This window comes from Mytilus edulis, chromosome 12 (assembly GCF_963676685.1).
Source record: "Mytilus edulis chromosome 12, xbMytEdul2.2, whole genome shotgun sequence".
NCBI lineage: Eukaryota > Metazoa > Mollusca > Bivalvia > Mytilida > Mytilidae > Mytilus > Mytilus edulis.
In genome coordinates, this window is record NC_092355.1 from 70,777,618 (window position 1) to 70,796,207 (window position 18,590).

At 32.8% G+C, this 18,590-nt stretch overlaps 2 protein-coding genes across 3 annotated transcripts in view; both read left to right on the forward strand.

Moving 5' to 3' along the window:
- Window positions 1–509: 509 nt before the first annotated feature.
- Window positions 510–1,244, forward strand: LOC139497815 (zinc finger MYM-type protein 1-like). Its single transcript, XM_071286050.1, has one exon. It carries the CDS (start codon window positions 510–512, stop codon window positions 1,242–1,244), a length of 735 nt encoding a protein of 244 aa, XP_071142151.1.
- A 7,002-nt stretch (window positions 1,245–8,246) lies between these two features.
- Window positions 8,247–18,590, forward strand: part of LOC139499037 (low-density lipoprotein receptor-related protein 6-like) — a 75,011-nt gene continuing 64,667 nt past the window's right edge. The window contains exons 1-3 of one of the 2 annotated variants that reach the window (XM_071287700.1): window positions 8,247–8,641; window positions 16,569–17,016; window positions 18,304–18,556. In XM_071287700.1, coding sequence (XP_071143801.1) covers window positions 8,584–8,641; window positions 16,569–17,016; window positions 18,304–18,556 — 759 coding nt within the window. In that variant the 5' untranslated portion in view covers window positions 8,247–8,583. The remainder of the gene's footprint in view (window positions 8,642–16,568; window positions 17,017–18,303; window positions 18,557–18,590) is intronic. The other variant, XM_071287701.1, reaches the window with a different exon arrangement.

Here is an 18,590-nt window from a genome sequence, read left to right on the forward strand (position 1 = left end):
CAAGCAACACATAAAACTATAAATTATAAACAAATAGTTTCTAAAGAAGAAAAGGATATATATGTTTCTATCTCAAAAAGTTATGGAGAAAAGTTTAAACGTAAAAGAGAAATACTATTTCGAATAATAGACACCATAGTAGTTTTAGGACAACAAAATATTCCTTTACGGGGACACAATTGGAATACGGAAAAAAAAGATAGAAGATGGTAATTTTTCTCGCTTCTTACAATGGAAAGCCGATGATGTGCCCATTCTAAAATATCATTTGGAGAATGCGCCCTATAATGCACAATACACAAGCCCAGACATTCAAAATGAACTGATAAGTTTGTGTGGAATGCAAATTAAAAATGAAATTATTAAAAAAGTACAAGAGGCAAAATGGTTTTCCATCATGGCTGATGAATCCACGGATGTAGGTACAAAAGAGCAAAATGATGGCACTTTGCATTAGATATGTCGATAGAACTGCTACTGTGTTTGAAGATTTTATAGGTTTTATCGAGATGGAAAAGGTCGACGCAGAGTCAATTGCAACAGCAATAGTCAATTATGTTCAAGAATGTGGGCAAAATATGGACAGTTTACGTGGTCAAGGATATGATGGTGCTAGCATGATGTCTGGTAATATTTCTGGTGTAAAAGCCCGCATACAGCAAATACAACCAAAAGCATATTATCATCATTGCAGAGCGCATGTTTTGAATCTTCTTGTTGCAACATCTTGTAAAGCACTACCTGAGATTCGAAATTTGTTTGATTCTGTTAGTCAGCTGACATGGTTTCTTGGTGGAAGTGCCAAACGAATGGCTATTGTTTCAAGATACCTGTCTGGTGACGACACTGATAAACTTGTAATATCGGGAAACAACGATGATGAACCAATGCTCAGTGACACATTAATAGAAAAAGCTGGAAAAAAAACATTTGAAATTCAAAAACTGTGCGAAACACGTTGGACAGCAAAAGTTGATACGCTGTCTTTAATAGCTAAATACAAATCTATACCACAGTCTTTTCAGGACATTCTAGATGAAAGCAGTACTAGTGCTTCCGATGCGAGGATTAAAGCAAGTGCCAATTTGCGAATGCTGCAAAGTAGTCAATTCATTGTTGCTCTTGCTGTTTCGCAACACATACTGAGTTTCACAAGACCTCTTACTCAGGTTCTTCAGAAAACCGACTGTGATATCATTAAAGCATATCAAGATGCAAGCAAACACATGCAAAACCGTCATTAATGAGCAAAGGAACGATACCGTATTCGAGAGCATTTGGGAAAAGATGAAAGTTTTGGCCACATGTGTCAATATCCAATTAGAAAAACCGAGAACAGCTAAGAGAATGATACAGCGCTCAACTGCAGGAGACGCCTCTGACGCAGCCAGTAAGTACATCAAAATAAATGTATTTTTCCCTTTCATTGATCATTGCGTTGCTCAACTGGAAAAGAGATTTCCAGAGGAAAAATCGGCCATGTGTATTGCAAATAAACTAATGCCTTTGAATGTCAATACAATGTCGCAAATTGAAACAGCAAAGATATATGAATGGTACAGTTCAGATTTACCAGATCGGGATACGTATTATATGGAAATTCAGCGATGGATGGCTTTCTGTAATCAGCTGAATAAGGATCCACCTACATCGCTTTCTGAATCGTTCATTCTAGCTGATTCAGATTACTACCCTAATATAAATACAATATTTCATCTGTTACTTACGATGCCAGTAGGTTCCGTTCCGTGCGAAAGGTCCTTATCTGCACTTAGAAGACTTAAACTATGGAACCGGACAACAATGACCGATCATCGATTGAACGGACTGGCCTTAATGCACATACATAAGGATAAAGAAATTGACCGAGACCTAGTATTGGACAAGTTTGACGCTAGTGGAAATAGAAGAGTTGGTGCTGTGCACCTGTAGAGGATTTTTAGTATCATAAATCTAAAGCACACATGATTATGGTATTTTAAAACACTAGTATTATCCAATATCTCTTACAAACAAAGAGAAAGGTAAAAAGTAACATCGGAGCTTGACATATTGTAAATTATATACATGTAGCTATTGTTTGAACATATTAGCATTATTATGTTGAATAAAGTAAAAACTACTATAACTTTAATAGGATTTTATCGTTTTTCAAATGGTAAAACCTGTTTAGCCCAGACCCCCTGCCTCGGTACTATCAGAGGGCAAGCTACGCCACTGTTCAAGATCTTGACTTAGGACATGCATATGAAGAATGTGGCGGAGTTGAACATTTCTGTGAGCGCTCAACCCTAACCCTAACATGGAACCGCCGTGTAACAGCACACTAAAAACTATAAAAAATCAGTTGCAGCTGGCTGACTCCATAAATCGGTATTGCTGGCCAATATAAATTTATCACAATCCGGCATAGATCTCGATGCTCCTGTAGGGTAAGCTGATCCTGCCCAACGTGAGTCACCTCTAGTGTTACTCGTGAAATTACAAACCAAGTGATCTAGTTTAATGTGGTAGGTCATCCTTGATGAAGAGAGTACGGAATTGTGGTTACGAATATTAGAACATATATTATCCGTCGTTTCCTTGTAACTTGTTTGTGAGTTGATTAAAAGTGTTTCATAAGTTCAGAATAAAGTTCAGGTCATTTAAAAATTAATGTCGCGGAAGTGAAACTCAACAAGCTTTTATTCTGTCGTCGGTTATATCGTCGGCGTCTTCGTCATTTAGATCGTTACGTTTCTTGTTTTCTTTTTACATTTGTCATTTCGAGATCTTTCATAGCTTAACAAACGTTGAGGGTTTTGCTCATTGTTGAAAATCACACAGTGACATTTAGTTGTTAACTTCTCCCTAATTTGGTATGTGGTGGTGAGATTTCTTATTTGCTATTATACCACATCTTCTTATTTAAATATAAGTTTGCTTTTATTTGTATTTGGCACAACTTTTTGGAATTTTGGATCCTCAATACTCTTCAACTTTGTACTTGTTTGGCTTTATAAATATTTTGATATGAGCGTCACTGATGAGTCTTATGTAAACGAAACGCGCGTCTGGCGTACTAAATTGTAATCCTGGTACCTTAACAGCAGGCGAAACAGAGGGTTCCGTGGAATCCTTAACGAATTCATTATAATACTGATTCCTTTGGAAAACTAAGGTAATTAAAGAGCCGGACTAAGTGATGTTTGTATATCGCCCTTATGTCCGATAATAATATTTTTTATAGAACGTTTTTTCTGATATTTGACTGCTGTTCCCCCTTTTTACAACAAATAATTCTACACATCAACTCGAACTTTATTTGAACTTGAACTCAATGGATAGCTTCAAACATCCGAAGCACACTAAAAAAACGACTGATACGGACATCGATTTAAAAATAGACGTATGTTTTTCCAAAAAATGTCACGTGGTTTTACTTTATCATTAAATAAGCAAGTTGTCGACTTAATTAGTTAACAAGTAGAATTCAACATGTCGACATCTTATTATTTTGCCATTACATTAGTCTAGCAAGTCGACATTGTAATGCAACTTTTTCATTATCATTCCGACAAGTTGACTCCTCATATTGATTTGATTCCAGCTTGTAACACACAACTGAACTAATATTTCCGACTTATTTGCAACAAAATAACTTTACAAGGGGTGTACCATATGCGCTTCCATAGTATTTGACATAAATATTGGACATAGCTGACGTTACAAATATTATTTTCATGTCCAGTTTTTAGTTCAAGTAAACTTCACGTTGGTCAAACTAACTTTCTTTGGTCAAATAACTTTCTGATAGAACAAATATTACTTAAATCTTTGTTTGAAAGTAAAAGATGAACAAACAAGTCATAAACTTCGGACAATAGTTGACATGGTCAACTTACGTCAATAATTTAACTTTGATAAACTATAGGGCACAAACTAGTACCAAAGTCATTAAGTGATTGCTATATAAGTAGAAATTCTGCTTTGAGACGTCAAAGTTTGAATTTTGAAACTTATAGGTAAGTCATGATTTTAAAAGTATTAAGATTTAAAGTAAATTATTTTAAAATAGGTTTAACTAAAATAAAGATAATTAATAGCCATCATAAATAAAGTTTATTCAAAATATTTATTGTTTTCTGTTAGGAAATAATTGAAGATATTTGTTTTACTTTATTGTTGTTTGTTTTGTATTATTTTTGTTTTTATTTATTTTATTAAAAAGTTTGAATTTTGAAACTTATAGGTGTCAGTCGATCCCGGCCTGCCTCTACATCGGCAACTACGCCCGGCCTGCCTATACAGCGGAAGCAATGCCATACACCATCAAAGGCATTGTTCCCAGCTAGTTTCCCCATCAAGATATCCAAAGCTAGTTTCCCCCATCATGGAAAGATTCCAAGACCAACCCTCACAGAGTCATTCGTCTGTTGAGATAATGGGTCTACAAAGAACAACTAACTCTGCAGACCAACATACTACATGATATCAACAATACGAATTCAACAAATAATTTTGTTATAATATTTGGTGGAGGAATACGAATTCTACACAATAACTTTGTTATAATAGTATTATGGATACCAAGAACGAATGTTTATATAATCTAGCAAAACTTATAACATGCAGACAAAGGATAAACTGAAATTAAACCCTATAACTATTACTACATTTGTTTTAAAGGGGCACTAGCTACGAGATATATAAAAAATCTAAAGTTTGATTTTTTTCTGTTCAATCAATAATGAAAGTGAAATAGTGAAATAACAATTCACTTTTTGCAGCCAAAAAGGTTCAATTTTGTCAAATTACGCTAAGAAACATTGATAATTAGCTATTCACTTGCAAGTGAATGGGTCGACCTCTTTAAATCCGTATTCATGTGAACTTCAAGTTAACCCCTAGCTAGAGATTGACAACGCATTCATTGTACGTGTACTGGTTATTTAAAGAAAAAGAATGTCAACAATGAAAGTGAAACTACGGTAAATCATTTGATTACTAAGTCGATGCACATAAAATCAATCTTATACGGTTAAAAACAATGAGAAACATCTATTTTTAATCTATAAAATAAAATCAAACAGACCTATAAAAATCCAATTGCACGTGTTGGTTTAATCATTAATATCCTTATTTATGTTTACATCGCTTATATGGTCATCTGAGGTCAAATTGATAGTTAATTAGATGGCGTCTGGAATAAAATACACACGAAACGAACCTATATATTATCTACCCAATGCTCTTTTGATAGTTTGGATTAATATTTAATGAATGGCTATTATTTATTTTGAATTTATTAAACCATAAAACTAATTTTTGACTCTTCACATTGAATAATCCGCGCGGATTATGTAAAATGTGAAGAGTCAAAAATTAGTTTTATGGTTCAATAAAATCAAAATAAATTATTGCCATTCATTATAAATAAATTTCTATCAAAAATAAGGCTCAAAGACCTGTATATTATTTATCTTGACAATAACAAGTCAACGTACACACATGTTGGCGTATGAATACACAACGTCAGAGTGGGCGTGTCGCCATCAAAATTGACAACATTGAAAATAAAACTAATAATTTTAACCAATCAAAAGACAGTAAATACACAAAATTTATTTATTTTACATTGTTATAAATCAAATATGAGAATTTGAGTCAAATCGGTGACCATGAATTTGACAGCTAGTGCCCCTTTAATATTTATATATTAAATGAAATAAATTACACAGTGACACATGATTAAAGGTATGTTTAACATCTTTCTCAATTTTCTCTTTTGAAAAACCTAAAACTAAAATGCATACACAATTTAAATGCATAAAAAATAAATACATCTCTTTAAATTGTTGTGAAGCATTGACTATACATACCCTTGAACAGATCATCCATTGAGTTTATGTATAATAAGATAGTTAAACTAAAATGATACACGATCCAAGGACTATATGCACTGGTATTAAAGAGATAATCGTAACTGGAATTCCGACTATCCCAATATGGCGACGGCTGATATAGGTAAAATCTTTACAGTCATTTTTCTCAGATGCAGCATGTTTTTGTCAATAGGTACTCAGCTGCAAGGTTTTTCTATACCATTACATATATTTGAATTGTAACGATGCACTGGAATTTTATAAGCGTTTTGAAAATTGCCGTTAAAAAAATCGGGAGGATAATCGTAACTCGGAATAAAGATAATCGTAATTACAGTATTAAAAATGATAAGATAATCGTAACTGGATAGTGTTTTATTGATACTGATACTAAAAACGTCTATCTGACAGCATATGATGAAATTATAGTAATGAATTAATCACGAAAACGTTTATGCCACTTCTTTTTGTGCATATATTATTAATTGTTCTAATGAAAACAGCTACATACTAGTATATCATAAAACTTGAAAGGTGAACATAGCTTCGAGAAATGGGGAAATGGGGATATGGGGATATGGGGATATGGGGATATGGGGAAAACACGAACTATGTTAAAATACAGAAAACTCCAAGAACTAGGAATTTCACAAAGAATGGGAATGAGCAAAAAGGCAATTTTAAAGGAAGTTATGATATATAGCAATAATTGTCGAACGAAACGCATGAGTCACCCTACATCAGATTTGTGATAAAGACTGTTAAAAACATTGATTTATCCTGAATAAAAACATAGTAAATATAGTAAATATTGTTTTAATTCATTTATTGCAGGTGGCTATATGTGCTATTTCTGCCCCCGGTAAGCCACTGCTGATTCAATTTTAGCCAATGCCCTATTATGCCATAATGAAGCAGGAAAACGTTTAGTATTCGCCAGAGACAGTTTGACGAGAAATTAGGACCTACAGTTTTGCACTTTTGGGATATGGGATATTGCTAACCCCCCTTTCAGACAAAAAAAATATGAAAAATCAACTTGTTTAAATTTTGAATACCTCTATTATAGACCTGTTTGTAAAAAAAAGTGCAATCTTAAATACTCTTTGATATGATATCATTTTCACATCGATAAAGATTAGACAGTACTTCACATATGAAGGTACAACTCATGTTACGTAGTGGACATTTTGATGAGTGTCGTAATGGACAAAACCGTTTCGTAGTGGACAAAAAATTTCGTAGTTGACATCAACCCTATTCTATGACAAGGAAGTATTTCGACTATGTCAATTCCAGTGGCAAATATAGTATACCCGATATATCTAGAACAAAAATTTATATAAAGTAATTATTTTTCGCAGCACATGAATTTCAGGCAAAGCATCCTTCAAAACACATATCCATTTTACAATATTTAACAAAGATAAACTCAAACAAGATAATAACATATTTGATTAAAAATCATTAAAGGTTTGTTGAATACGTCCAGTGTATCGGTCCCATTTCGCTCTATAGAAAAACCTAAAATTTAAATGCATACACAATTTAAATGCATACAATAATAATCGCATCTCATTAAATTGTTGTGAAGTATTGAGAATAAATAAACTCGAACAGATCATCCATGGGATTTATTTAGAATAAGATATCAAACTTAATTGATACATGATTCAAGTACAATTATTATATTGGTACAATCGATAAGGAAGTATTTCGACTATGTCAATTACAGTGGCAAATATAGTATAATTACCCGGTATATCTAGAACAAAAAATTATATGAAGATTTTTTTCGCGGCACATGAATTTCAGGCAAAGCATCCATCAAAACACATATCCATTTTACAATATTTAACAAAAATATACGTATTAAGATATACACAAACAAGATAAATTACACATTTGATTAAAAGTCATTAAAGATTTGTTGTGTACAGTGTATCTGTCCCAATTCGCTCTACAGAAAAACCTAAAATTTAAATGCATACCAGTTTAAATGCATACAATAATAATTGCATCTCATTAAACTGTGGTGAAGTATTGAAAATAAATGCCCTGGAACAGATCATCCGTGGAGTTAAATAAGAAAGAGATAGTTTAACTAAACTGATTAATGATTCAAGGACTATGTGGGAAAAATTAACCAGGTGGCATATTGGTTATTTCAATTCCAGTGGCGAATATAATATATATCTGAAACAAAAATTTGAATATTAAAGATATTTTTGTTTTGGCAGGACGTGATTCTCAGGGAAAGAATCCACCAAACCACATATCAATTTTACAATATTTAACAAAGATATACACAAACAAGATAAATTACGCATTTGAAAAAAGATCATTAAAGGTATATTGAATATCTTTTCCAATTTGCTCTACAGAAAAACCTAAAATTACAATGCACACACAATTTAAATGCTTACAATAATAATCGCATCTCATAAAATTGTGGTGAAGTATTGAAAATAAATACCCTGGACCAGATCATCCATGTAGTTTATTTGAAATAAGAGAGTTTAACATAAAATGATAAATGATTAAAGGACTACATGTATTTCGGTACAATTGACCAGGAAGTACCTTGATTTCAAAACAGAAATCTCGGTGAACGGTACGTTTTAATCAAGCTGCCAATGAATGACTTTGAAGAAAGTGTGATTTGTGAAACGTACTATTATAGAAGCTTTGTATTTGTTATCTCGCTGGAAACCCTTCAATGGGGTTTATTTATATATTTGTTGTTTTTTGTGAGATAGTGTTCGTCAAATGTCAAAGTAAGTATTTTCATTGAGTTTATTTTTTGTTTGCATATGTTTTATGATTCTTTTAAAGAAATTGTACTTCGTTTAATTTATATCAATAACAAAACTTTTAATAAGGAGTGAATTTTCATACAATGATTTGTAAGTGAATAGTTAAAATGAATTAGAATTGTAAAGTTGCGCTTTAATCGGATAAAGTCACCGAACACTCTATTTGGTAAAGTGGTGCTGCATTTATGTAGATTGGACAGTTTCTAATTATATTATTTAAAGATCCCAGGCATACTTCAGCCGTATTTGGACTTTAATGCTCTTCAATTATATACTTGTTTGGTTTTATAACTACTTTATTCTGAGCGTCACTGATGAGTCTCATGTAGACGAAACGCGCGTCTGGCATATCAAATTAAAAGCCTCGTACCTTTGATAACCATTTACACCACTGGGTCGATGCAACTGCTGATGGACGTTTCGTACCCGAGAGTATCACAAGCCCAGTAGTCAACACTTCGGTGTTGATATATATATAGCAATTATATGGTAATTTTATTAAATAACTATTTGCAAAAGTATAAAATTATCTTAGCCGTATTTTGCGCAACTTTTTGGTATTTTGGGTCCCCAATCCTCTTCAATTTTATACTTGTTTGGCTTTATATCTATTTTGATATGAGCGTCACTGATAAGTCTTAATATTCGGACGAATCGCGCGTCTGGTGTTTCAAATTAAAAGCCGGGTATCTTTGATAACTATAAAGGGTTGTAGTTTAAAGCTGCACTTGTCATAGTTAAAAAAAAATGACGACGTCTTGAAAAGCTCTTTCTTATATCGCATTGACGCCTTCCTGTGAGCCTTTCAATACGTCATAATTATTTGGGCTACACCAATCATTTCAGCCATTTTTATACGCCCGTCAAAATTTTGACGGGACGTATTATGGTATACAAATGTCCGGTGTCCGTCCGTCTGTCTGTCTGTCTGTCTGTCCGTCTCTCCGTCTCTCCGTCTGTCCGTCTGTCCGGCGTAAACATGTCGCACCGTAACTTGAGAACGACTTATCCAAATTTCATGAAACTTAATATAGTTGTTTCTTATGATGGTCAAATGATCTGTATACTTTTTGGTGAAAATAAGATTTAAACTTTTTGAGTTACGGCACTTTGTAACTAAAACAGGGGTGTGTTTTTTTTTCACATGTCACACCGTATCTCAAAAACGTTTCTTGATTATTGCTTAAAACTTTACACACTTCTTAGTTATACCAATCTTAATATCTGTATACTTTTTGGTGATGATTAAAAATTTCGTTTTTGAGTTTTTGAGTATTTTGTAAAAAAAGGGGGAGGGTTTTTTTACATGTCGCGCCGTATCTCAAAAAAGATTTATGATTATTGCTTAAAACTTTACGCACTTCTTTGTTATATTAATCTAAAGATCTGTATACTTTTTGGTGATGATTCAAAATTTCATTTTTGAGTTATTGAGTATTTTGTAAAAAAGGGGGAGGGTTTTTTTACATGTCGTGCCGTATCTCAAAAACGATTTATGATTATTGCTTAAAACTTTACACACTTCTATTTTATATTAATCTAAAGATCTGTATACTTTTTGGTGACGACTCAAAATTTTATTTTTGAGTTATTGAGTATTTTGTAAAAAAGGGGAGGGTTTTTTTTTACATGTCGCGCCATATCTCAAAAACAATTTATGATTATTGCTTGAAACTGTACACACTTCTTTGTTATACCATGTTAAAGAAATGTATACTTTTTGGTTTGATTCAAAATTTTATTTTAGTGATATTTGTAAAATAAAAACAGAGTTGGGGGTGGGGGGGGGGGGGGGGGGGTGGTGGTTCACATGTCACGCCGTGTCTCAAAAACAATAAATGGTTATTGCTCAAAACTTCCTCAGAAACTATTTATGATTATTGCATAAAACTTCCACACAAGACGTCGGGCGTATCATGCGCTCATGGCGTAGCTGTTTATTTAGATATGAAAACAAGTTTGTAACGAATGAAATAGTAAGATTAACAAGAAATGATGTCGAAGTTCTTTAATGTTGCAACATGTTGCGTTACTAAAAACGGAGAGGCTGGGGTTACCAACGCTTAATTCAAATGCCTTATTGTAAGGTGGAAATAAAACTCATAAAAAAGATGGTAGATATTCAGTTTCATTTGTTTGATAGTTCTGACAGAGGCTAAAATACATAAAAGACTATCAAACGCATAAGTGTCAAACAAACTGTACACGAAATTGCAAAAAAAAAACATCAACAAAAACGACACAAACAGTACAAAACAAACAATACACAACATGTGAACGAAAGAATGTGTACTTAGCATCAACCCAACCAAAATCGAAAGTAATCCTATGTGCGTTGGAAGGGTAAGCAGATCCTGCTCCATATGTGGCATTTGTTGTATTGCTCATGTCATTACAAAGTCGGTGATTAGTCTACTTCGTTAGGTCACATTCGGGTAAATGAGGATAAGTTTTTAGTTAAGACAATTCCATACTCAGACGTACAAACTCTCAAGTAACAAGAAAATGAAATGGTTCAAAAGAAATATATGATGCAATAAAACACCGTTACATTATGTATTTAAGATAGAAAGTTATATAACTACTCAAAATTAAAGTACGAAAACTTCTTTGTATAATTTAAAGTAGTTTAAATACACTGGTTTTTTTTTAAATAGTTAAAACAAATCAGTTCATCTCGAATTTTGTAATTGTGTATGCGGTTTTTTCAAACTTTGTAGATACATGTGCTATTTTGTCGAATTATTCGCATTACGTGTATAGAAATGAGGTCCGTTTTATATCACTATATAACGTATTTCAAAAGTGTTAATTTTCGCTGGTTATCGATCAAAATAGTTGTATTTTTTCGTGAACTTTTAGTCATGGTAGTTGTAAACGTTAACAGATAATAGGCAATTTTCAGAGAGGTATATAACAAGGATAAAAATCAATCAGAGAGGAAGTTACAATGTATTCGGAAATAGCAACATTGAAACAAATTTACACATAAAAAAGGGACGGAAGATACTAGAGGGAGAGTCAAACTCATAGATAGAAAATAAACTGACAACGCCATGGATAAAAAGAAAAAGAAAAACAAACAAATGATAGACGTACAGAAGACACAACATAGAAAACTAAAGACTAAGCAACACGAACCCCACCAAAAACTAGTGGTGATCTCAGGTGCTTCGGCAGTGTAAGCAGATCCTGCTCCACATGTGGCACTCTTTGTGTTGCTTATGTTATTACAAATCCGGTTAATAGTCAATTCGGTAGGTCACATTTACTTCGCTTAAAACTCATACAGTCTGCATTTCTTGTCGTGTTTTAAAGAAGAGGGAAGTTATAACAAGATATTATAATTTGTTTCGATTTCAATTTACTTTTGTTCTTTCTAGTAAGCAGATCCTTTTTTTGTACATGTTTTATCAGTAGCGTCCTTGTTGAAAAGGTTTCAAACTTAAGAGATCAAGTTTTCAGTTTTTGTTATCATGGGTTATCTGTTTTTTAGCTTGTGTAGCAGACTGGCTGTCTTGAATTCATGTAAATAAGGCTATATTTTCAGTAATTTGTTAATTTTCATTTATCTTTTCATTTATGTATGTTTCATCTGCCTGCAATCCGTTCTTTTTTCAAATTGATCAGTTTTCACAGTGACATTGTGATATTGTCCCAGGTTACGGGGAGAATCGCGACTTCAAACTAGTTTAACTCCGCCCCATTCTCTAGTTGGCAGTCTGTAATTCATTGATTTGACGTTTGTTGTTGTTTTCATTTTTTCCCTCAGTATTTTGTACATTAATCTTGTTTCCATCAGTATTTTTTGTATAAATCTGGTCGTTAGTTTTCCTGTTTGTTTTTTTTTTACATTTGTCGTTTCGGGTCCATAACATAAAAACAGTTTATTGAATCATAGAAGGCACCTGGTTTTGGAGTCTAATTTTCAAGTTAGTCAGTAAATCTCTAATGTCTATGCAATCATCTTTCTCATCTGCTCATGTATCATACTGAAGTAGTGGCATTCATAAATGCCTCTTGCCGTTGTTAAAACTGTATAAAACGGATAATGGGATGATGCAGATTCTGACACATTTCGTGACCTTAGAACGCTTTCATTTTAAATTTCGATACCTCAACCTGTTATGTAGAAAGTTCACACATATCGGTGACATTCCAACCGATAATCACTGCCAGTAAGCCTGTTTGTACATGTATTGATATTGGTGCGTTTCTAGTTCTTTTAAAACGTTCGCAAATTCTTTAACTGGCACCATTTGTAATTCAGCGGGATGTAGTGGCATTACCTGAGTTTCTAAGATGATGGTGTACAATGTTAGAAAAGTAACGCTTCTGTCTTTCTGTAGAGGTATTGACATACAAAATAACTGTTCTGACAGTGTGTTTAAATATCAGCTGTATGCGTACGAGGCACAGAAACAGATGTAATGCGATCTTCGCCGAAATATTACTCCTGTTTCGAGCCCAGCACAAATACAGCTGATATTCAAAGACGCTAAACAGATATTGTCTTTATCCTGCAAATTGATTTTGTACCATTTTTTTCATACCATCATTGAATTTCTTTTTTAATGAAATCGACATGACTTAATTATTTACATGCGACAATGTTTTCTCGCAACAGAAAGTCCGATTCAGAAAGAGGATACCAGGAGTCTATTGTATGTATATAGCTTGGTGTTTTCTGTACACCTGTATACATATAGTAGAAAGGTTGATTGCAGGATGAAATAATGAATAACGCATCCGTTTTACTGATGTTTAAATATTTGAAAGAAGGATAGGTTTATTTTTTATAGATGAATTTATGTCCTACGTAGAAAAAGTCGAAAGACAAATAAAAACAATACCCAGCACCCCCCCCCCCCCCCAAAAGATAGGTGAATGGGCTAATTATAACTAGAAATCTCGTATATTTTATTAATAAGGTTTTTCAATTATCCATCAAACACGCCATTTAAACATGAATATTACAAATGTAGGTATTATTTTTTAAAATAACATTTATCTTTTTAAACTTGTTGAAACATACATTTTTACTATGTACCAGGTACGTTTTTTCATCAATCTTTCATTAACTCAAAAGCAAGATAAAGGTTATTTGACCAATTATATCAATCCTGTCATGTCGCAAGCTCCGACGGTCACTTGATGCCGTCGGAGCCTAAAATACAATACAGTTAGCTCTAAATCATAATGTATTAAAATATATTAAAATATTGGACAAAATATTTTGTAATTCTTTTTTATACATCTTTGGAAAATACTTATTTTTAAAAACAAGGACTCTATGACGTAGTGGCGGATACAGGGTTGTGGAAGTGATGGCTTAAAGAGTAACGCCCTATCCATCTGAACGCCAAACAATTTCATTTGATCGCTAATTATAAAATCGACCATAATGTTTTGGACGGAAGAGAGTCCTGTCATAGAATTACGATCCTTCCATACATCCTGGATCCGACCTTGGAATGGAACTACTTATCGTCTTGCAAGACTTCAATGTTCGACTTTAGGTCAGGCAACACAACAATCATACCCTAGTCAACTTCCGACGTCAACCTACAGGATAAATAGTACCTTACCACTACATGCATGTGTTCGCCAATATTATCGAACTACTCAAATTTCATAAGCATAAACAGAGTGTACACTTTCCAATATGTAGAGGCCGGCGTTCGTCGAGCAAAACACAACACGACGATAAAGAGTTACATCATTATTGAACGGTTCTATCCTTGATTACAACCGACCCTTATAGTTCTTTTTATAGAACAGCTGTCCTGGAAAGGACTAACCGAAAAAAAATTTGGTAGCTCTATTCTAGAACATATTTCGACAGTTTTGTTTTCAAAACAGATCATACGAGCTCAACCGTAGAACAGCTAGGACATTTTTAATCTGAAGGTGTAACACAAAATTCGGTGTCGGTCTAAAGGACATACCAGCAAGTTATACATTTGATTTTTTAAATTAAAAGGTCCTTCATATACATTTGAATAGTTCACATTTTACAATATAAAAATACTTTGGTAATGTTGGTATCAAAGCAAACCTGAATGACTGTTGATCATTGTAGATATCTTTTTGACTCATATTTTTGAAAACTATAATCATTGCATTTAAATAAAAAAAAGAGAGGTATGTTGGTTTTTCAACACATTATGAAATTTTATCCGTTTTACATCTTAGTTTATTTCTGGATACTTCGTTTTCTGACAGACTATCTTGACAGTTCATAAGGGAGGGGGATAGAAAGCCGATACCATCTGTTTTGATAACTATACTTACTAAGTAAAACCCGAAATTTGATATTAATCTGCTATATGTAAAACTTGCAATAATGGCATATACTACATGTATTTGATACCGATATTTTAAATAGCCATATCAATACATATAGGAAGATGTGGTGTGAGTGCCAATAAGACAACTCTCCATACAAATAACAATTTAAAAAGTAAACCATTATAGGTTAAAGTACGGCCTTCAACACGGAGCCTTGGCTCACACCGAACAACAAGCTATAAAGGGCCCCAAAATTACTAGTGTAAAACCATTCAAACGGGAAAACCAACGGTCTAATCTATATAAACAAAACGAGAAACGAGAAACACGTATATATTACATAAACAACCTATTTTACAAAATTTTATATTTTTTTCAACATTGTGCGTTTACAAAAGTACGAGACCGTAATTGATCGTTTATACTAAAGTAAACTTAAACTTTCTTTTCAAAATCAGACAGTTTACATAAAGATCGATTGCAACACATTGATTCTCTATATCTTATCGCAACATGTCATTTTCTATCACACTACAGTGTATAACATTATAATTAATGTAATAATTAATTTGTTTTATCTTTATTTGAATAACGAAACTTTAATCTATAGTTCTAGACATTTACCTTGGGCATAGTCTGTCAAATTAATGTTCATTGATTGGGCCTAAAGTGGCCTTTCTGATTTATAACATTAAAATATACTACTTAGTAAATGTATATCCAAATTACAAAAAAGTCTTAATAAAAACAATTAAAAATGGATGGACTCGATCATATGTATTAGCATTTTGTGTGTATTGGTACACCAATTAACTATCGAGATGAAATCAGGAGACAGTTGGCGATCATATAACCCGATAAAGATATAAGTACAGAATATAGCGAGGAGCACGTGTAATTATATTAGTATAAGTCTGTTTGATTGAATGCTATAGTTTCCATTGGACATACAGCCGTGTACATTGTAACTACATGTAACATCAATTATGATCATTGATAAGTTTAGTAATTTCTGAACAATGGAACCTGAGTAAAACGTTAAGCTTAATCTTACTGTGTTATCTCCCTGTAGTTGTGTTATCTCCCTGTAGTTGTGTCTAAACAGTCAAAATATCAAACCCACTTTTAGTTTTTCTCACTTTCAGCAACAAATTCGGTATTAATTAAAAGAACACTTTCTGTTTTATAAGAAATTGTTTATTAACATGATTTGGTTTAAATTTTTCTTTTTTACTTACGTTGTCTTGTTCATCTGGATTCTTTTTGTTAAGCATGTACTGGTTTCTTCACATTGCCATTATATTTCTTATCTTAAACCGTTAGACTGTGAATAAACTCATCATAGATATCAGGATTTTATATTTGCGCAAGACATGCGTTTTGTCTACAAAAGACTGTTCAGTAACGATCGAATATAGAAAAGTTAAAAAGGCCAAATAAAGTACATAGTTGAAGATCATGGAGAACCAAAGATTCCTAAAAGTTTTGCCAAATACAGATAAGGTAATCTATTTCTGAGGGAGAAAAACAGTAGTATTACAAAATTTCAAAGTTTGGTAAACAGTTAAACCATAATTCATAGTTTATATGTTTTCAGTTCCCTCGGACAACTTTCTGTTCGGTACAACCGGAAGTAATGTCGTATGGTTTCTGAATGGTACAAAAGAATGGACAGATTCAAATAAAAAGCCGACCAGCACAGGCATCAACTTTACACAAAACTTCCAAGGACTTCACGGAACGTCTTATTTCCATGCTCGGAATTACTTGGTATTTAGTTATGCCGGAACAAAATCAATCTTCCTATCAGATATAACCAGCAAAAGAAACGTGTATTCTTATATCGGAACCTCCTCTTCTGTTGGACATGTAGCAGTTGATTGGTTAAGTGGAAATGTTTACTGGTGTGATGGTACGTTCGGCTGGATTGGGATGCTGCCACTTCCTGCGTCGGTCGAACGAGCGTCCATTAATGATAAATTCAAAGTTGTTGTTGATAAGTATCTAGATATCCCAGCTGGGATAGCTGTTGAACCTTCACACCAGTACGTATTTTTTATTCTCTATTATTATTTTACTTTACAGTTATATATAGCAACCGACACTTGAAACTGCAAAACAGAAAGATATAAAACAAATATCTATAATGATTACCTCTATAATTAAGTCCTATTATGAAAGCATATTAAAAAGATTTTTATCAAATACAAGACGAATTGAGTACAGTATGCTTTTGCTGTCAACCAGTGAAAAGGAAACAAATATAGATCGATTTTAAAGAAGACAAAATAAGCAGAGCCTTGTCAGTTTACTATAGTTGGTTTTTCTTTTGCAAGACGGAACAACAAATGTAGTAGTTTAATACAGCATAATATGCTAGACAGTTTTTATACCTCTGTAATTTTTTTACTTTATTTATTGGAGCAATATATATCAATAAATGTAAAACGAAATATCTGAATAAAAATTTATGATTGCTCTACCATCAAATGCACATATTATACAACACGAAATATTTATTGCATCTAGTTATACGTGTTTTAATAGCTATTGAAGTTAAAGATTTAAAGACTAGGACACTTTTTGTCGAAGAAAATTTAGTTTATATCTTATTCAAAGTTTATGTTTGTCAATGTTTGCACAGGGGGAAAACGTTATGTGTAGTTAAAATGAAAATGTTATCGCAATCATTGTGTCATATAATAAATTAGTTTGGTGAATAATTCCCATTTCCACTACCACATGTATAACTACTTGGTTTATTTAAAGCAAGGACAGGTGTATTTAAGGTTTCGAATCTGACAAAAGTTGTTTAAACACAACATTATGTAATTCAACTTGTAATACAAAATTATACCTAAAAAAGCATATTTTCTTTTATAAAATTACAAAACTTTTCAACTGAAGTCCCAGTAAATACTTTGTATTAAGTTTTCAAAATACATTTGTACATCATATAAAATATTCAATTTGGATTCTTGATATGCTGGGGAAATATTTTAAATAACTTTTCGTGACAAAGGATCATGATGATACTAGGGAAATATGAAAACATATGGCAAATCAAGATATACATGTACTACTCGCTATATAACAATCTCCCATGCAGAGTTATCGGTCCTTTCTCTATCTCTTTTAAAAGAGAGAGAGAAAAAGGACCGTTAACTCTGCATGGGAGATTGGCAATATAGAACGATTTGTCTAAATGATAAACACTAAAAATGTGTGATAATCCTAGGTGCAGCGATATGGTTATCATCTAGATTTAACTGCAGTGTGAAACTTTAGCTTTTTAATCGACAGTCTTTTTTTCTCTCTCTTCATTTGGATAGATGGATATTTTGGACTGATATTGGTAAACAACCAAAAATAGAACGTTCTAGTTTGGAAGGAAAAGAGCGAAATGTATTGGTCTTACATGGGCTTATTCTGCCAGTGTCCATTACTGTTGACACAACCAACAATAGAATTTACTGGACAGACCCAATCCGTGGTACTATCGAGTCATGTGATTTTTATGGCAATAATAGAAAAGTACTCCGAACGGACATCAATGCACAGTATTATGGGATAGAAGTTTATAAAGTAAGATTTTCAAAACTAATACGCTCTGTATATA

Excerpts from the sequence above, each read along its gene's own strand:
- LOC139497815 (XM_071286050.1), top strand. The coding sequence starts at position 510 with ATGGAAAAGGTCGACGCAGAGTCAATTGCAACAGCAATAGTCAATTAT.